The sequence below is a fragment of the Trachypithecus francoisi genome, unplaced genomic scaffold (genome assembly GCF_009764315.1).
Source record: "Trachypithecus francoisi isolate TF-2019V2 unplaced genomic scaffold, Tfra_2.0 Lachesis_group3, whole genome shotgun sequence".
Classification (NCBI taxonomy): domain Eukaryota; kingdom Metazoa; phylum Chordata; class Mammalia; order Primates; family Cercopithecidae; genus Trachypithecus; species Trachypithecus francoisi.
Genome location: NW_022681468.1, coordinates 148435084 through 148452336, shown reverse-complemented (window position 1 = coordinate 148452336; position 17253 = coordinate 148435084). Strand labels below are relative to the sequence as shown.

At 43.6% G+C, this 17253-nt stretch overlaps 1 protein-coding gene across 1 annotated transcript in view; it reads left to right on the top strand.

Moving 5' to 3' along the window:
- Window positions 1-11230, top strand: part of EXD1 (exonuclease 3'-5' domain containing 1) — a 44680-nt gene extending 33450 nt beyond the window's left edge. The window contains 4 exon segments of the mRNA XM_033190462.1: window positions 2746-2889; window positions 4142-4333; window positions 9884-10280; window positions 10283-11230. Of these exon segments, the coding sequence (XP_033046353.1) occupies window positions 2746-2889; window positions 4142-4333; window positions 9884-10280; window positions 10283-10710 (1161 nt within the window). The 3' untranslated portion in view covers window positions 10711-11230.
- Window positions 11231-17253: the final 6023 nt, after the last annotated feature.

Genomic DNA, 17253 nt, shown 5'->3' with positions numbered 1-17253 from the left:
ATCACCACAAATTTAGTGGCTCAAAACAATGCAAATTTATTATTTTATTGTTTTAGGGGTCAGAAATCTTGAATCATTTTCACTAGGCTAAAGTCAAGGTGTCTTGCAGGGCTGGTTTATTCTAGAGGCTCTTCTGAAGAGAGAGTGAGTTTTCTTGCCTTTTTCAGCTTCTAGTGGCCACTTGTATTCCTTGGCTTGTAGCCCCTTCCTCCATTTTCAAAGTGCATCACTGTAATCCCTGCTTCCATCATCACATCACCTTCTCCTCTGACTGTAGTAAAATCTCCTTCTGCCTCACTCTTAAAAAAAATCACTTGTCAGGCCAGGCACAGTGGCTCACGCCTGTAGTCCCAGCACTTTGGGAGGCCAAGGCGGGTGGATCATGAGTTCAGGAGATCGAGACCATCCTGGCTAACACGGTGAAACCTCATCTCTACTAAAAATACAAAAAGTTAGCCAGTCGTGGTGGTGGCGGGCGCCTGTAGTTCCAGCTACTCGGAAGGCTGAGGCAGGAGAATGGTGTGAACCCAGGAAGCAGAGCTTGCAGTGAGCCGAGATCGCACCACTGCACTCCAGCCTGGGTGACAGAGCGAGACTCTCTGCCACAAAAAAAAAAAAAAAAAAAAAAAAAAAAAATCACTTGTCATTCCATTTAGGGACTACCTGGGTAATTCAGGATAATCTCATTTCAAAATCCTTAACTTAATCCCAGCTGCAAAGTCCCGTTTGCATGTAAGATAACATTCACAGGTTCCAGTGCTTGTGAAATAGTTATCTTTGGGGGCCGTTGGCCAGCCTACCACACATAGATAAATACTTTTAATTATTTATTTTATTAGGTTTTCTTACAAAATTTTCCTGGTTACCAGTAGATAATAAAAGTAATTTTTTTTTTTTTTGGAGACAAGGTCTGGCTCTGTTGCCCAGGCTGGAGTGCAGTGGCATGATCATAGCTCTCTGCTAGTGTGGCCTCAAAGTCCTGGGCTCAAGCCGTCCTCCTACTTCAGCCTCCCAAGTAGCTGGGACTACAGGCACACACCACGATGCCTGGCTGATTTTTGATTTGGTTTTAATGTATGGGATCTCTCTATGTTGTCCAGGCTGGTCTTGAACTCCCGACCTCAAACAGTCCTCTAGCCTTGGCTTCCCAAAGTGCTGGAATTACAGGTGTGAGCCAACATGCCAGGCCCATTTGTTTTCCCCCCAGAAACAGAGTCTCACTATGTTGCCCATGCTGGCCCCGAACTCCTGAGCTCAAGAGATCCTCCTGGTTCAGCTCCCAACTCACTGGGACTATAGGAATGCATTCTCAGCCCACTAGAAATAATTCTTGAATTTTATCTTCCTTTCTTCATTTCCTAAAGGGTAACAAAGACTAATAAACAACCATAAGGCACGCAGGTATTATACAACAAGGAGAAAAAAATAAAACATTAGGTGCAGTGGCTCACGCCTGTAATCTCAAGACTTTGGGAGGCGGAGACAGGAGGATTACTTGAGCCCAGGAATTTGAGATCAGCCTGAACAATGTAGCGAGACCCTGTCTCTACAAAAAATTTTAAGAATACTAGCCAGGCGTAGTGGGATGTGCCTGTAGTCCTAGCTACTTGGAGGCTGAGGTGGGAGGATCCCTTGAACCTGGAAGATTGAGGCTGCAATGAGCCATAATTGTGGCATCGTACTCCATCCTGGGAGATAGAGCAAGACCCTATATCAAAAAAGAAAAAAAAAAAAAGGCCTGGCACAGTAGTTCATGCCTGTAATCCCAACACTTTGGGAACCCAAGGCGGGCGGATCACAAGGTCAAGAGATCGAGACTATCCTGGCCAACATGGTGAAACCCTGGTAAAAATACAAAAATTATCCAGGCATGGTGGCGTACACCTGTAATCACAGCTACTCAGGAGGCTGAGGCAGGATAATTGCTTGAATCCAGGAGGTGGAGGTTGCAGTGAGCTGAGATGGCACCATTGCATTCTGGCTCTGGGCGACAGAGGAAGACCCATCTCAGGAAAAGAAAAAAGAAAGTAGATAAGAACACAGTAAAGTTGGGTTGCTGGGTGTGATGGCTTGTACCTGTAGTCATGGTTACTATGGAGGCTGAGGTGGGAGGATTGCTTGAGCTAAGGAGTTTTGTACTGTAGGGCGCTGTGCTGATTGGATGCCTGTACTAAGATTGGCATCAATGTGGTGACCTTCCAGGAGCAGGGAAAACCACCAGGTTGCCTAAGTAAGGGTGAACGAGCCCAGGTCAGACATGGAACAGGTCAGAACCCCTGTGGTCATCAGTAGTGGAATCCTGCCTGTGAATAACCACTGCACTCCAGCCTGGACAACATAGCAAGACCCTGTCTCTAAAAAAAAAAAAAAAGTTGAAAATTAGCCAGGCGTCATAGCTTGCACCTGTAGTCCCAGCTACTTGGGAGGCTGAGGCAGGAAAATCGCTTGAACCTGGAAGGTGGGGGTTGCAGTGAGCTGAGATCACACCACTGCACTCCAGCCTGGGTGACAGAGCAAGACTCCACCTCAAAAAAAAAAAAGAAATTGAGCTTTTATTCCGGTTTTTTCCCCCCGCCATTTTTCAGAATAAGTTGACTGAACAACTTTAAATTTCCTGATGACATGGTCTATTGTGTGGGTCCTTGGGGAAAATGTTATTTAGACATTTCTCTAAATATATTTCTGGCATGAGATAGCTCTCTGTATATATTCAACTACTCTGTTTGTCTTTTTAAAATACCACAGGTAGCAGATGTACTTCAGTTTTCCATGGAAACGGGTGGCTATCTTCCAAACTGCATCACTACTTTGCAGGAGAGTTTAATTAAACACCTTAAAGTAGCCCCTAAATATCTCTCCTTTCTAGAAAAGAGACAAAAACTGATTCAGGTGAGTGTTAAAGGATGTCGTGTATGACATTATCTTTTTTTCAAGTGTTTTCTGAGCGGTATTATCAGCCTGTTACATAGAAAAATGACAGCTGCCATGTAATCATATGAACATTGCCAAAATCTTAACTGTGCCAAATGGGAACAGTTTATATCTGGTCTCAAGTGGATAAAAGCCAGGATCCAGATTTGCTGGCTATCAATTAAAAAGCACTCTTAGGCCGGGCTCAGTGGCTCACGCCTATAATCCCAGCACTTTGGGAGGCTGAGGTGGGCGGATCACCTGAGGTCAGGAGTTCAAGACCAGCCTGACTAACATGGTGAAATCTCATCTCTACTAAAAATACAAAAATTAACTGGGCATGGTGGCAGGCATCTGTAATCTCAGCCACTCGGGAGGCTGAGGCAGGAGTTGGGGGCGGAGGCAGCGGACATTGCAGTGAGCTGAGATCGTGCCACTGCACTCCAGCCTGGGCAACACAGTGAGACTCCGTCTCAAAAAATAATAAATAAATAAATAAAATAAGCACTTTTAAATAAATTTTCTAGCTGGAACAAGGGGGAAATTTTTGTGAGAATTTGGATCAAGGCAATGGAACCAAAATCACCCTAGTTATTTCTCCCAAAGTAAAGTAAATTTTCTTTAGCTTCTGACATCCTTGCATGCAAACTTAGGGCATAATTGTATTGGCTGCAGTTCCATTCACATAATCAAGTTTGCTGCCTCTGGCTTTGAGAAGTCTTGATTGACCAACCTCTACTCCTCTCTTTCTCTGTTACACACACACTGTTAATGTAGGAGTATGTGTGCAAAGCATGTGTATGCTCAAAGGCTATCAATAGTGTGAAAGTAGAAGGTAATAACAGAAGAAAACAATAGTGTCTTAAATTAAGCAACACTTTAAACAGTTCTTTTCTTGAGTCTCACTCTGTGACCAGGCTGGAGTGCCGTGGGGCGATCTCAGCTCACTGCAACCTCTGCCTCCCAGGTTAAAGCGATTCTCCTGTCTCAGCCTCCTGAGTAGCTGAGACTACAGGCACGCGCCACACCTGGCTAATTTTTGCATTTTTAGTAGAGATGGGGTTTCACCATGTTAGCCAGGATGGTCTCTATGTCTTGACCTTGTGATCCACCCATCTCAGACTCCCAAAGTGCTGGGATTACAGGCATGAGCCACTGTGCCTGGCCTTAAACAGTTATTTTCTTTAAAATTTTGCTTACTATTCAGAGGAAACTGTTTCATTGTCTCCAGGAAAATCCAGAAGTATGGTTCATCCGACCTGTGTCACCCTCTTTACTGAAAATTTTGGCCCTGGAAGCTACCTACCTGTTACCCCTTCGCTTGGCACTCCTAGATGAGATGATGTCTGACCTAACCACCCTGGTGGATGGTTACCTAAACACGTATCGCGAAGGGTCTGCAGACCGGCTTGGAGGCACTGAGGTAGGTGCAGCTGTCTGTCTTCAGGACCTCCTTTCTGCCTTCTTCTCAAGGAAGGCAGACACAGTGACACCCTTTCTTCATAGCTGCAATAGTTTTTATGGGGTCAACTTGGTGATAAATACTCTTGAAGGGGCAACAGCTTGGGCATGATCCATTCCCTCAACTTTTTATAATATTAAGTTAGGTTTCTAGGAAATACTTCTGTCTACGAATGGGTAAGTTTAATATTTCCATGTTTATTTTTTTATTTTTATTATATTATATTTTATTTTTGAGACGGAGTCTCACTCTGTCACCCAGGCTGGAGTACAATGACGTGATCTCAGCTCACTGAAAACTCCACCTCTTGTGTTCCAGCAATTCTCCTGCCTCAGCCTCCTGAGTAGCTGGGACTACAGGCACCTGCCACCACGCCTGGCTAATTTTTGTATTTTTAGTAGAGACAGGGTTTCACCATGTTGGCCAGGCTGTTCTCAAACTCCTGACCTCATGATACGCCCACCTTGGCCTCCCAAAGTGCTGGGATTACAGGTGTGAGCCACCACGCCCAGCCTATTTTTATTTTTTGAGATGCAGTCTCGCTCTGTCACCCAGCCTGGAATGCAGTGGTATGATCTCAGCTCACTGTAGCCTCAGCCTCCCGGGTTCAAGGAATTCTCCTGCCTCAGCCTCCTGAGTAGCTAGGATTACAGGCACCTGCTACCATGCCCGGCTAATTTTTTTATTTTTAGTAGAGACAGGGTTTTACCATGTTGGCCAGACTGGTCTTGAACTCCTGACCTTAGGTGATTAGCTTGCCTCGGCCCCCCAAAGTGCTGGGATTACAGGCATAAGCCACCATGCCTGGCCTCCATATTTATTCTTTTTTTTTTTTTTTTTGAGATGGAGTCTTGCTCTGTCGCCCAGGCTGGAGTGCAGTGGCACAATCTTGGCTCACTGCAAGCTCTGCCTCCCAGGTTCAGCCGTTTTCCTGTCTCAGCCTCCCAAGTAGCTGGGACTACAGGTGCCCACCACCGCGCCTAGCTAATTTTTTTTTGTTGTTGTATTTTTTAGTAGAGATGGGGTTTCACCGTGGTCTCGATCTCCTGACCTTGTGATCTGCCCACCTCTGCCTCCCAAAGTGCTGAGATTACAGGCATGAGCCACCGCGCCCGGCCACCCATATTTATCTTATGCAGCAGAGAGATATAAAAAACTATAGGTCTGAGGTCAGGAGTTTGAGACCAGCCTGGCCAACATGATGAAATCCCATCTCTACTAAAAATACAAAAAATGAACCAGGTGTGGTGCCACATGCCTGTAATCCCAGCTACTCGGGAGGCTGAGGCAGGAGAACAGCTTGAACCCGGGAGGTGGAGGTTGCAGTGAGCTGAGATCACACCACTGTATTCCAGCCTGGGTGACAGAGCAAGACTCTGTCTCAAAAAAAAAAGAAAAGAAAAGAAAAGAAAAGAAATGAAAAGCTTAAACTATTAAACTGAAAATTGCAATCATTTTTCAAGCATACTATGAATATTAACAATGATTGTCTCGAAAAAAAAAGGGCCGGGGCCGGCTTCGGTGGCTCACCCCTGTAATCCCAGCACTTTGGGAGGCCAAGGCTGATGATCACCTGAGGTCAAGAGTTTGAAATAAGCCTGGCAAACGTGGTGAAACCCCGTCTCTACAAAAAATACAAAAATTAGCTGGGCATGGTGGTGGGCACCTATAGTCCCAGCTACTTGGGAGACTGAGGCAGGAGAATCGTTTGAACCGAGGAGGTGGGGGTTGCAGTGAGCCGAAATTCTGCCGCTGCACTCCAGCCTGGGTGACCAGCAGAAACACTGTCTGAAAAAGAAAAGAAAAGAAATGAGAGGAAAGGGAAGGGGAGGGGAGGGGAGGAGAGTGGAGGGGGGAAGGGGAGGGGGAGGAAGGGAGAGAAGGGGAGGGGGAGGAAGGGAGAGAAGGGGAGGGGGAGGAAGAGGGAGAGGGAGGAAGAGAGGGGTGAGGGGAGGGGGAGGGAAAGGGAGAGGGAGGAGGAGGAGGGGAGGGAGACTATAGACCAGGATTTGGCAAACTGTAGCCTGCTGGCCAAATCTGGCCTGCAGACTCTTTTCTCCAGCTCATGAGCTAAGAACAAATTTTATATTTTTAAACGATTGTTTAGAAAAAAAAGTAGTAGAAGTAGTTATGAGACTGTGGCTCACAAACCCTAAAATATTTGCTGTTTTGTCCTTTACAGGAAAAGTTTGCCAGTTGCCGCTATAAACCAATCTTACTTATGAATATTGATATAAAATCTTAAAATAATAGCTTTTTTTTTTAGTTTGTTTTGAGATGGGGTTTTGCTCTTGTTGCCCAGGCTGGAGTGCAGTGGCATGATAGCGGCTTACTACAACCTCCGCCTCCTGGGTTCAAGTGATTCTCCTGCCTCAGCCTCCCGAGTAGCTGGGATTACAGGCATGCGCTACCACGCCTGGCTAATTTTGTATTTTTAGTAGAGATGGGGTTTCTCCATGTTGGTCAGGCTGGTCTCGAACTCCTGACCTCAGATGATCCACCCTCCTTGGCCATCCAAGATGCTAGGATTACAGGCGTGAGCCACTGCGCCCAGCCTAATACTAGCATTTTTTATATGAACCCTATATATGTTATTATTTTTAATGTGTCACTGGATTCTAGTTGTGAGCGTGGTTCAGTGTGACAAGATTCTCCGTTTCAGTAGAGCCAAGAAAGTCTTATGATTATCTTATAAATGCTGAAAAAATTGTAATATTCTACATGCATTATTGGTCACAGTTGGAATAGATGGTAACTTTTCTAACCCAATAAAACATATACAGTCATCTCTCAGTGTCTGTGGGGGATTGGTTCCAGGATCCCCCATGGATTCCAAAACCCATGATGCTCAAGTCCCTTATGTGAAATGTAAGGATGATTATATGAACATATGGATGAGCCGGGCGTGGTGGCTCACGCCTGTAATCCTAGCACTTTGGGAGGCCAAGGCGGGCAGATACCTTGAGCACGGGAGTTTGAGAACAGACTGGCCAACATGGTGAAACCCTGTCTCTACTAATAATACAAAAACTAGCTGGGCATGGTGGTGCATGCCTGTAATCCCAGCTACTCGGGAGGCTGAGGTAGGAGAATCGCTTGAACCCAGGAGGTGGAGGTTGCAGTGAGCCAAGATTGCACCATTGTACTCCAGCCTGGGCGACAAGAGCAAAACTCCATCTCCTAAAAAAAAAGAAAGAAATGTATGGATGAAATGTATGTTCCTTATATGAAATGTAAGGATGATTTAAAGTATAGGGGAGTATATGTATAGGTTATATGGAAAAGTGCAGCAGCATTTTTTTGTTTTTCACTATCATATCTTCCCCTATACTTTAAATCATTCTTAGATTACTTATAATAGCTAATACAATGTAAATACTATGTAAATAGTTGTCATATTGCATTGTTTAGGGAATAATGAAATGAAAAAACAAGTTTGTACATAATTATTTCAAATGCAGCCATCCTTTTTTTTGAGAGAGAGTCTTGCTCTGTCACCCAGGCTGGAGTGCAGTGGTATAGTCTTGGCTCATTACAACCTCCACCTCCTGAGTTCAAGTGATTCTCCTCCCTCAGCCTCCTGAGTAGCTGAGCTTACAAGCATGTGCTACCACACTCAGCTAATTTTTGTATTTTAAGTAGACATGGGATTTGGCCATGTTGATCAGGCTGGTCTGGAACTCCTGACCTCAAGTGATTCGCCCACCTCAGCCTCCCAAAGTGCTGGGATTACAGGTGTGAACCACTTTTTCCTGACTATTGCAATCTACAATTGGTTGAATCCATGGATGCAGAACCCATAGATATGGAAAGTATCTCAAGAGAGAAGACTACACATTTGTTTGAGAACACTAATATCAGGAATAGTACAAAAATTGTGACTCTCACCACTATTTTAGCATTTTTGAAGCTATTAGCCAGTGAAATTAGAAAATAAAATGTGAGCTATGAAAATTGAAAAAAGGAATCGGAATTATGACTTACCAGTTATACAACTAAAAACTGAAAAGGAACAACTGAAAAAGACTACCACAAACAAAAAGCCAATTTATAAAGTGCTTGGGTACAAATGTAAAAATTACTAGCTTTTTGATATCCATATAAGCAGCTAAAAAAATATAATCGGAGGCCAGGTGTGGTGGCTCATGCCTATAATCCCAGCACTGAGGTGGGAGGATCGCTTGAGCCCAGGAGGTGGAGATTGCAGTAAACCATGATCACAGCACTGTACTTCAGCCTGGGTGACAGAACAAGGCCCTGTCTCAAAAAAAAAAAAAAAAAAAACACAAACATTAGCAAGGTGTGGTGGCATGCACCTGTGCTTCCAGCTACTCAGGAGGCTGAGGCAGGAGGATCACTAAAGGCCAGGAGTTAGAAGTTACAGTGAGCCATGATTGCACCATTGCACTCCAGCCTAGGCAACAGAGCAAGACACTGTCTAAAAAAAACTCCCCAAAACCTGAAAGAGTTAACAAAATAAAAATTTGTAGGAAAATAAAAATGTAATCCAATGAAAAAAATATATGTATATGATCAGGTAGACTATCTTTGGGAGATAACACAAGAAACTGCTCTAAGAAGATGTACCTGCTAAGACAGCTGAGGCCAGGTTGGAAGGGAGACTAACTTTTTCTGTATAATCTTTTTACATGCATGCATACACAAACAGACACACAGCCCTATGGATTCATTCCCTTTACAAAATATTGAAATTACTGGAAAAATGATACTACTATAATTGAAGACACCAGAGGGTGCTATATGAACACATTTGAATAGACTCTCATTTACCAATTACCATTTGGTACAATAGAAGTGATTTCAGGCCAGGCACGGCGGCTCACGACTGTAATCCCAGCATTTTGGGAGGCCAAGGCAGGCCGGCTGATCATGAGGTCAGGAGATGGAGACCATCCTGGCTAACATGGTGAAACCCCATCTCTACTAAAATACAAAATTTACCTGGGCATGGCTAGGTGCGGCGGCTCACGCCTGTAATCCCAGCACTTTGGGAGGCCAGGTGGATCACGAGGTCAGGAGATCGAGACCATCCTGGCTAACGCAGTGAAACCCCGTCTCTACTAAAAAAAAAAAAAAAAAAAAAAATTAGCTGGGCATGGTGGCAGGCGCCTATAGTCCCAGCTACTTGGAAGGCTGAGGCAGGAGAATGGCCTGAACCCAGGAGGTGTATCTTGCAGTGAGCCCAGATCTCACCAGTGCACTTCAGCCTGGGCAACAGAGGGAGACTCCGTCTCAAAAAAAAAAAAAAAAAAAAAAAAGACCTGGGCAGGGTGGCGCACGCCTCTAATCCTAGCTACTTGAGAAGCTGAGGCAGGAGAATTGCTTGAACCAGGGAATCAGAGGTTGCCGTGAGCTGAGATCACCCCACTGCACTCCAGCCTGGTGACAGAGTGACACTCTGTCTCAAAAAAAAAAAAAAAAAGAAGTGATTTTAAGTACCAAATTCAGAAGTTTAGTTATAATAAACTTGTGTTTGCTTTCTCTTCTTAGCCTACATGTATGGCGCTGCCAGAGGAACTGCTTCAACTCAAGGACTTCCAGAAGCAGCGCAGGGAGAAAGCTGCAAGAGAATACAGGGTGAATGCACAGGGACTCCTAATAAGGACAGTGCTACAGCCAAAGAAATTAGTGATAGAGACAGCAGGGAAAGAGGAGAAAGTCAAAGGCTTCTTATTTGGTAAAAATTTTAGGATAGATAAAGCTCCAAGTTTTACATCTCAAGACTTTCATGGGGATGTGAATTTACTGAAAGAAGAATCTTTGAATAAACAAGCTACAAAGCCTCAGCATCTGCCTCCCATAGAGGAAGTGGAAACCAGTGAGGATTCCAGTAACAAACTCATTTGCTCTGAGTCAAAGGGGTCAGAGGACCAGAGAATAACTCAGAAAGACACTTTATGACACCCAAACATGAGCTGCAGGCAAGTTTATCGTTGAAAGAGGAGATAGAACAGTTATTGATGGTGGAAAACAAGGAAGATTTAAAATGCACAAAACAGGCTGTTTCAATGTCTTCCTTTCCTCAGGAAACTAGAGTGTCTCCAAGTGACACCTTTTATCCTATAAGAGATGCTGAGCTTTCCACACTCCCTCCTTGTCCAGCCTTGGAGAAGATCGATTCCTGGATAAATCCTTTTCTAACTCTGCTTAGAGATGTGCAGTTTGTTCTTAAGGCCATGCAGGTGGCTTATTTCCTTTGCCATCGGGGCCTTCCACAGTGCCCACGTTCCTCATGTTGTAAATTTAGTAATGCTTCAGTCACAGGGGAAAATTATATCCTCTTGCTTACTCCTATGTTGCTGGTATGCAGAGAATGAGAATGAATAAGTTAAATGATGGAAGAAGTATAATTTCTGATTATGTCACTGTGTAGAAATGTTCTTAGTGACCAGAGTGCATTATTTCTCATAATTTGGGTTTAGAGGATTTGAAGAAAGGAAAAATCTTGGGCTTAGTGTCAGGAAGACTCCATCATTTTCAAATTTTGTTTTGCTTCTTGACTTTCAGATTCCTTTGAAGGGAGCTGGTAAAACTATTAATGATCCATTTTAAAAATTGGTACCTGATAATTTTACCAGTACTTTTTTCTTTTTTATTTATTTATTTGTTTTATTTATTTATTTATTTTTACCGCTCCTTGTGGAGCAGGGCTACATCATAGGCAGTGTGCCTGGAGTAGCCACTTTTTTCCTTTTTAAAATATATTATTAACTTTATGTTTGAATGTTGTATGTTTTGTCTGTCTCTTAGGCAAATAGTTAATATTATATGAATCAATAATTTAATTTTTGTTTTATTTATTTATTTATTTTTTGATGGAGTCTCGCTCTGTCGCCCAGGCTGGAGTGCAGTGGTATGATCTCTGCTCACTGCAACCTCCGCCTCCTGGGTTCAAGTGATTCTCCTGCCTCAGGCCCCCGAGTAGCTGCGATTACAGGTGCCCGCCACCACGCCCGGTTAATTTTTGTATTTTTAGTAGAGACAGGGTTTTACCATGTTGGCCAGGCTGGTCTCCAACTCCTGACTGACCTCGTGGTCCACCCACCTTGGCCTTCCAAAGTGCTGGGATGACAGGTATGAATCACCGTGCCCAGCCATTATCTTTATTTTAATTTGTTTTTATTTCCTTTACTTTTAGCTGGTTTTGTCCATTTTCCTAACAAAGCAGGAACCCTGGGTTTCTTTTTAGTCTGTCTGTTGTATAAACTTGAAGTCTGACTCCATTCTATTTGCCTGGAGTTAGTATACTTTCTTAGGGTGAAAGGAAGGCAGCTTGTATTGAGCCTTTTAAAGTATTGAATGCTTGCAAATTGCTCACATTCTTTTGTGTAAAATAACCAATAAACCTGTTTTGGCGTATTCTACTTAAAAAGAACAATCTCTCACTTTTCTTAATTGGGTCAGGGTGGAAAGAAATGTCTGGATTTCTAGGTCCAGAGTCCAGTTTATAAATCTGTGATTCAACTCTTATTCTTTTTGCACTTAGGAACAATGTAAGATCAGGAACATCCTTGTCTGCACTAGTTGATTCTGAGTGCCACTGAGAGAATTGCTATGTCTTTCCAAACTCGGGAACCCAGATCTAATCTGAGTTGAGGATTAAGGCAGGCCTAAGGGCAGTGGGTTCAGCCCTGCAGTTGCCTTGTCTCACCTTATACTTAGTTTAGAAAGTCACTTGGGGTCAGAGTAGTTACTGGTTTATCTCTGGTGAATGCATCTCCAGGTTGAGCCCAGAATGTGGTCAATCGAGGTTTACTCTGCAAAAGGCATGGATTCCTGTAAAGTTTTTGAACTTCCTTTAGCTTCTTAACGGAACCATTCAGTTGCTGGTCTTGAACTCCTGACCTCAGGTGATCCACAAGATCATTCAGTTGCTACTCATAACATATATACATACATGCTATAAAGTACAATGTAAAAAAAAAAATTGAAAAAAAAGTACAATGTAGTACCCCTCAGGGCGGGCACAGTGACTCACACCTGTAATCCCAGCACTCTAGGAGGCCGAGGCAGGTGCATCACGAGGTTATGAGTTTGAGACCAGCCTGGCCAAGATGGTGAAACACTGTCTCTACTAAAAATAAAAAAATTAGCCAGGTGTGGTGGCATGCGCCTGTAATTCCAGCGCCTTGTAATTCCAGGCTGAGGCAGAAGAATCGCTTGAACCCAGGAGGCAGAGGTTGCAGTGAGCCAAGATCACACCACTGCACTCCAGCCTGAGCGACAGAACGAAACTCCGTCTCCAAAAAAAAAAAAAAAAAAAAAAGAAAGTACAATGTAGTACCCCTCATGTTAAAAAAAGGTTAAAAAAAGGATTTTTCCGGCCCAGCGTGGTGGCTCATGCCTGTAATCCCAGCACTTTGGGAGGCTGAGGCAGGTGGATCACCTGAGGTCAGGTGTTCAAGACCAGCCTGGGCAACATGGTAAAACCCCGTCTCTACTAAAAATACAAAAATTAGCTGGGCACAGTGGTGCGTGCCTATAATTCCAGCTTCTTAGGAGGCTGAGGCAGGAAAATCGCTTGAGCCTGGGAAGTGGAGGTTGCGGTGAGCCGAGATTGCATCACTGCACTCCAACCTTCCAAACTGGGAGACAGAGAGAGACTCCGTCTCAAAAAAAAAAAAAAAAAAAAAAAAAAATTTTCTGCTGGGTGTGGTGGCTAATGCCTGTAATCCCAGCACTTTGGGAGGCTGAGGAAGATGAATCACCTGAGGCCAGGAGTTGGAGACCAGCCTGGCCAACACGGTGAAACTCTGTCTCTACAAAAAGTACAAAAAGTAGCCAGGTATGATAGCGCACAAGTAATCCCAGTTACTTAGGAGGCTGAGGCAAGAGAATCACTTGAACCTGGGAGGTGGAGGTTGCACTGAGCTGACATGGCACCACTACACTCCAGCCTGGGCAACAGAGTGAGACTCTTATCACAAAAAAAAAAAAAAAAAAAAAAAAAAAAAGCCAGGCGCAGTGGCTCACGTCTGTAATTCCAGAACTTTGGGAGGCAAGGCAGGCAGATCAATTGAGGTCAGGACTTTGACACCAGACTGGCCAACATGGTGAAAACCTCTGTCTACTAAAAATACAAAAATTAGCCAGGTATGCTGGCAGGCGCCTGTAATCCCAGCTACTCAGGAAGCTGAGGTGAGCGAATCATATGAACCAGGGAGGTGGAGGTTGCAGTGAGCTAAGATCATGCCACTGCACTCCAACCTGGGTGACAAGAGCAAGACTCCATCTAAAAAATAATAATAAAAAAAAGCCAGCGTGGTGGCGCACACTTGTAGTCCCAGCTTTTCAGGAGGCTGAGGCGGGAGAATCGCTGGAACCCAGGAGGTAGAGGTTGCAGTGAGCCAAGATCGTACCACTGGACTGCAGCCTGAGTGACAGAGCGAGATAACGTCTCAAAAAAAAAAAAAAAGGGAAAAAAAGTTCTATTGGACAGTGTGTTTGAGAACTACTGACTCCCCAAACTAAATGAGCCTTTTGGGCTTCATTACAGTATTCTCTCAAGTGAAACACTCATCTATACTCAAAACAGCATTTTTCTCTACATCTTAATCCTAGCCTGGAGTGCCTACCCAAATTCTATGAATTTACCATGAATTTCTGTTCTTTGCTAGATAGAGTCCAAAAAAATTCCTGTTAACTCAAGATCTGTTGCTAGTGTCCTGCGCCATTACCCAGACTTCTTGTCTACCTTTTGGGAAACGCTGCACTTTTGTCTCGACCCATTGTTGAATTCTTTACTTACTCTGTATTTTCCTAGTCTGAGAGATCATAACCCATGCTTCCCAGACTCTTGGAGTCTTGCTCTAGTCTACCACAAATTTTCTTTATCTCCTCTACTCGGCTGACTTTTCTATACATAACCTATAATTAGAGACAAGTAATCTGACCCTTTTAGTATCCGAAAAAGGAAAGGAGGTTAAATGACCACCTTGGTCAAAAATGCAGAACTGAAAACGGAACCAGTGTTTCTTGGCTTCTTGTTCCATTCAGGCGTTCTTTCAACTATAGTACGAAAAGTCACTGCAGCAGCTTTGCCCCTATCTAAGAGCTTGATAGATTATGGCACAATAGAACTTTAATTCCCTATAGGCATCTTATCATTTTGAGACAAGGCACGTCCCAGCAGCAAGCTGAAATGAGGCCTCGGGTAAACTGGGATGCCTGGGTGCAATTGACTCCCTATGAGTAATTTGTCAAAAAGATATTTATTTTAAAAGCAACACAAATAACTTACAGAAAATTTAGAAAACAAGAGAAAAAAATAACTACAAGCCTACTTTATACAATCCTTCCTGGCATTTTGATATTTTTCTTTCCTCTCTCCCACCGTACGCACACATACTTGAAACACAATTACAATTATACTGTAAATACAATTGTTGTGCTTTTGATATGTATTTTTCTGTTTTGATGTTTCATCATTTGATATTATGCATTTTTCTATTGTGCTTTTTATATTATGTATTTTTTTATTTTAAATCGTAACAGCCAACATTTCACTATTTTTTATTTATTTTATTTGTATTTTTTTTGAGACAGGGTTGCACTCTGACACCCAGGCTGGAGTGCAGTGGCACAATCTCAGTTCATTGCAACCTCCACCTCCCAAGCTCAAGTGATCCTCCCATCTCAGCCTCCTGAGTAGCTGGGACTACAGGCGTGTACCACTAGACCCGACTAATTTTTGTATTTTTAGTAGAGATGGGGTTTTGCCATGTTGGCCAGGCTGGTCTTGAACTCTTGACCTCAGGTGAACCATCGGCCTCGGCTTCGGCCTCCCAAAGTGCTGGGATAAGTGTGAGCCACTGCACCTGGCCAGATATATTGGATCTGCCTGCCTTCCTTCCTTCCTTCCTTCCTTCCCTCCCTCCCTCTCTCCCTCCCTCCCTCCCTTCTTCCTTCCTTCCTCTCTTCCTTCCTTTCTTTCTTTCTCTCTCTTTCTCTCTCTCCTTCCTTCCTTCCTTCCTTTCTTTCCTTCCCTTTCTTTCCCTTTCTTTCCCTTTCTTTCTTTCTTTCTTTCTTTCTTTCTTTCTTTCTTTCTTTCTTCTTTCTTTCTTTCTTTCGAGACAGAATTTTGCTCTGTTACTTGGGTCACAGTGCAGTGGGGTGATCTTGGCTCACTCAACCTCCACCTCTCAGGTTCAAGCGATTCTTCTGTCTCAGCCTTCTAAGTAGGTGGGATTACAGGTGTGCACCAACACACATGGCTAATTTTTGTATTTTTAGTAGAGACAGGGTTTTACCATGTTGGCCAGGCTGGTCTCAAACTCCTGACCTCATGTGATCCGCCTGCCTCTGCCTCCCAAAGTGCTAGGATTACAGGCATGAGCTGCTGCACCTGGCCTAGATATTTCATTTTAAAATTAACATGCTATTCAATAGAATTTGGAAAGTGGCTGGGCATGGTGGCTCACGCTTACAATCCTAGCTCTTTGGGAGGCCAAGGTGGGAAGATTGCTTGAGCCTCGTGAGCTAGGATCACAACACTGCACTCTAACCTGGGCAACAGGGCAAGATCCTGTTTCTAAAAAATGAATAAAATAAAATAGAATTTGAAAAATACAGGAAAATAGAGAAAAATCTACTTATTTTTCTAACCCAACGGAAAAAGCAGCTGACATTTTTGTTAATTCCAGCCTCTATGGAGAGGACTTTTTTCCCACTACATAGTTGTAGTCATACATGTGTATTTTCCTGCCTCATGCATGCCTTCCTGTGCTGCTACACAAACTAAAGATTTTTAATGACTGCATAATATTCCTAAGAAGATACAGTATGGCTTATTTAACTATTTGGGTATGTTCAGGTTGTTTCCAATGATTTCATGCATAAAGCTTTTTTCATATCTTGGATCATTTTGTTAGAATGAAAATCCAGTACTAGAACTTGCAAATCAAAGTTGTTTTTTTTTTTTGTTTTGTTTTTTTTTGAGACGGAGTCTCGCTCCGTTGCCCAGGCTGGAGTGCAGTGGCCTGTTCTCAGCTCACTGCAAGCTCCGCCTCCCAGGTTTACACCATTCTCCTGCCTCAGCCTCCCGAGTAGCTGGGACTACAGGCACCCGCCACCTCGCCCGGCTAGTTTTTTGTATTTTTTTAGTAGAGATGGGGTTTCACCGTGTTAGCCAGGATGGTCTCGATCTCCTGACCTCATGATCCGCCTGTCTCGGCCTCCCAAAGTGCTGGGATTACAGGCCAAAGTTTGTTTTTAACAATTGTTTTTGTTTATTACAGATCTTGCTAAGTTGCTTTCTAAAAGCATTAACCAATTATATTGCCACCTCTAATTTTTGTAATAATCACGATTGAGAGCATGAGATTTTTTTCTTTTCTTTCTTTCTTTCTTTCTTTCTTTCTTTCTTTCTTTTTTCTTTCTTCTTTCTTTCTTTCTTTCTTCTTTCTTTCTCTTCTTTCTTTCTCTCTTTCTCTCTTTCTCTCTTTCTCTTTCTCTCTTTCTCTCTTTCTCTTTCTTTCTTTTCTTCTTTGTGGCAAGGCCTCTGTCACCCAGGCAGGAGTGCAGTAACACAATCTTGGCTCACTGCAACCTCTACCTACCAGGTTGAAGCAATTCTCCCTCCTCAGCCTCCTGAGTAGCTGGGATTACAGGCATGCGCCACCACACCCAGAGAGTTTTTGTATTTTTGGTAGAGATAGCACTTCACCATCTGACCTCAAGTGATCTACTCACCTCAGCCTCCCAAACTGCTGGGATTACAGGCGTGAGCCACAATGCCCAGTCAAGAGCATGAGATTTTTCTCTTGAGAGGCATGGCATACTTCTAACTTTAAAAATTCAAACTTCTTGGCCGGCTTGGTGGCTCAGGCCTATAATCCCAGTACTTTGGGAGGCTGAGGCAG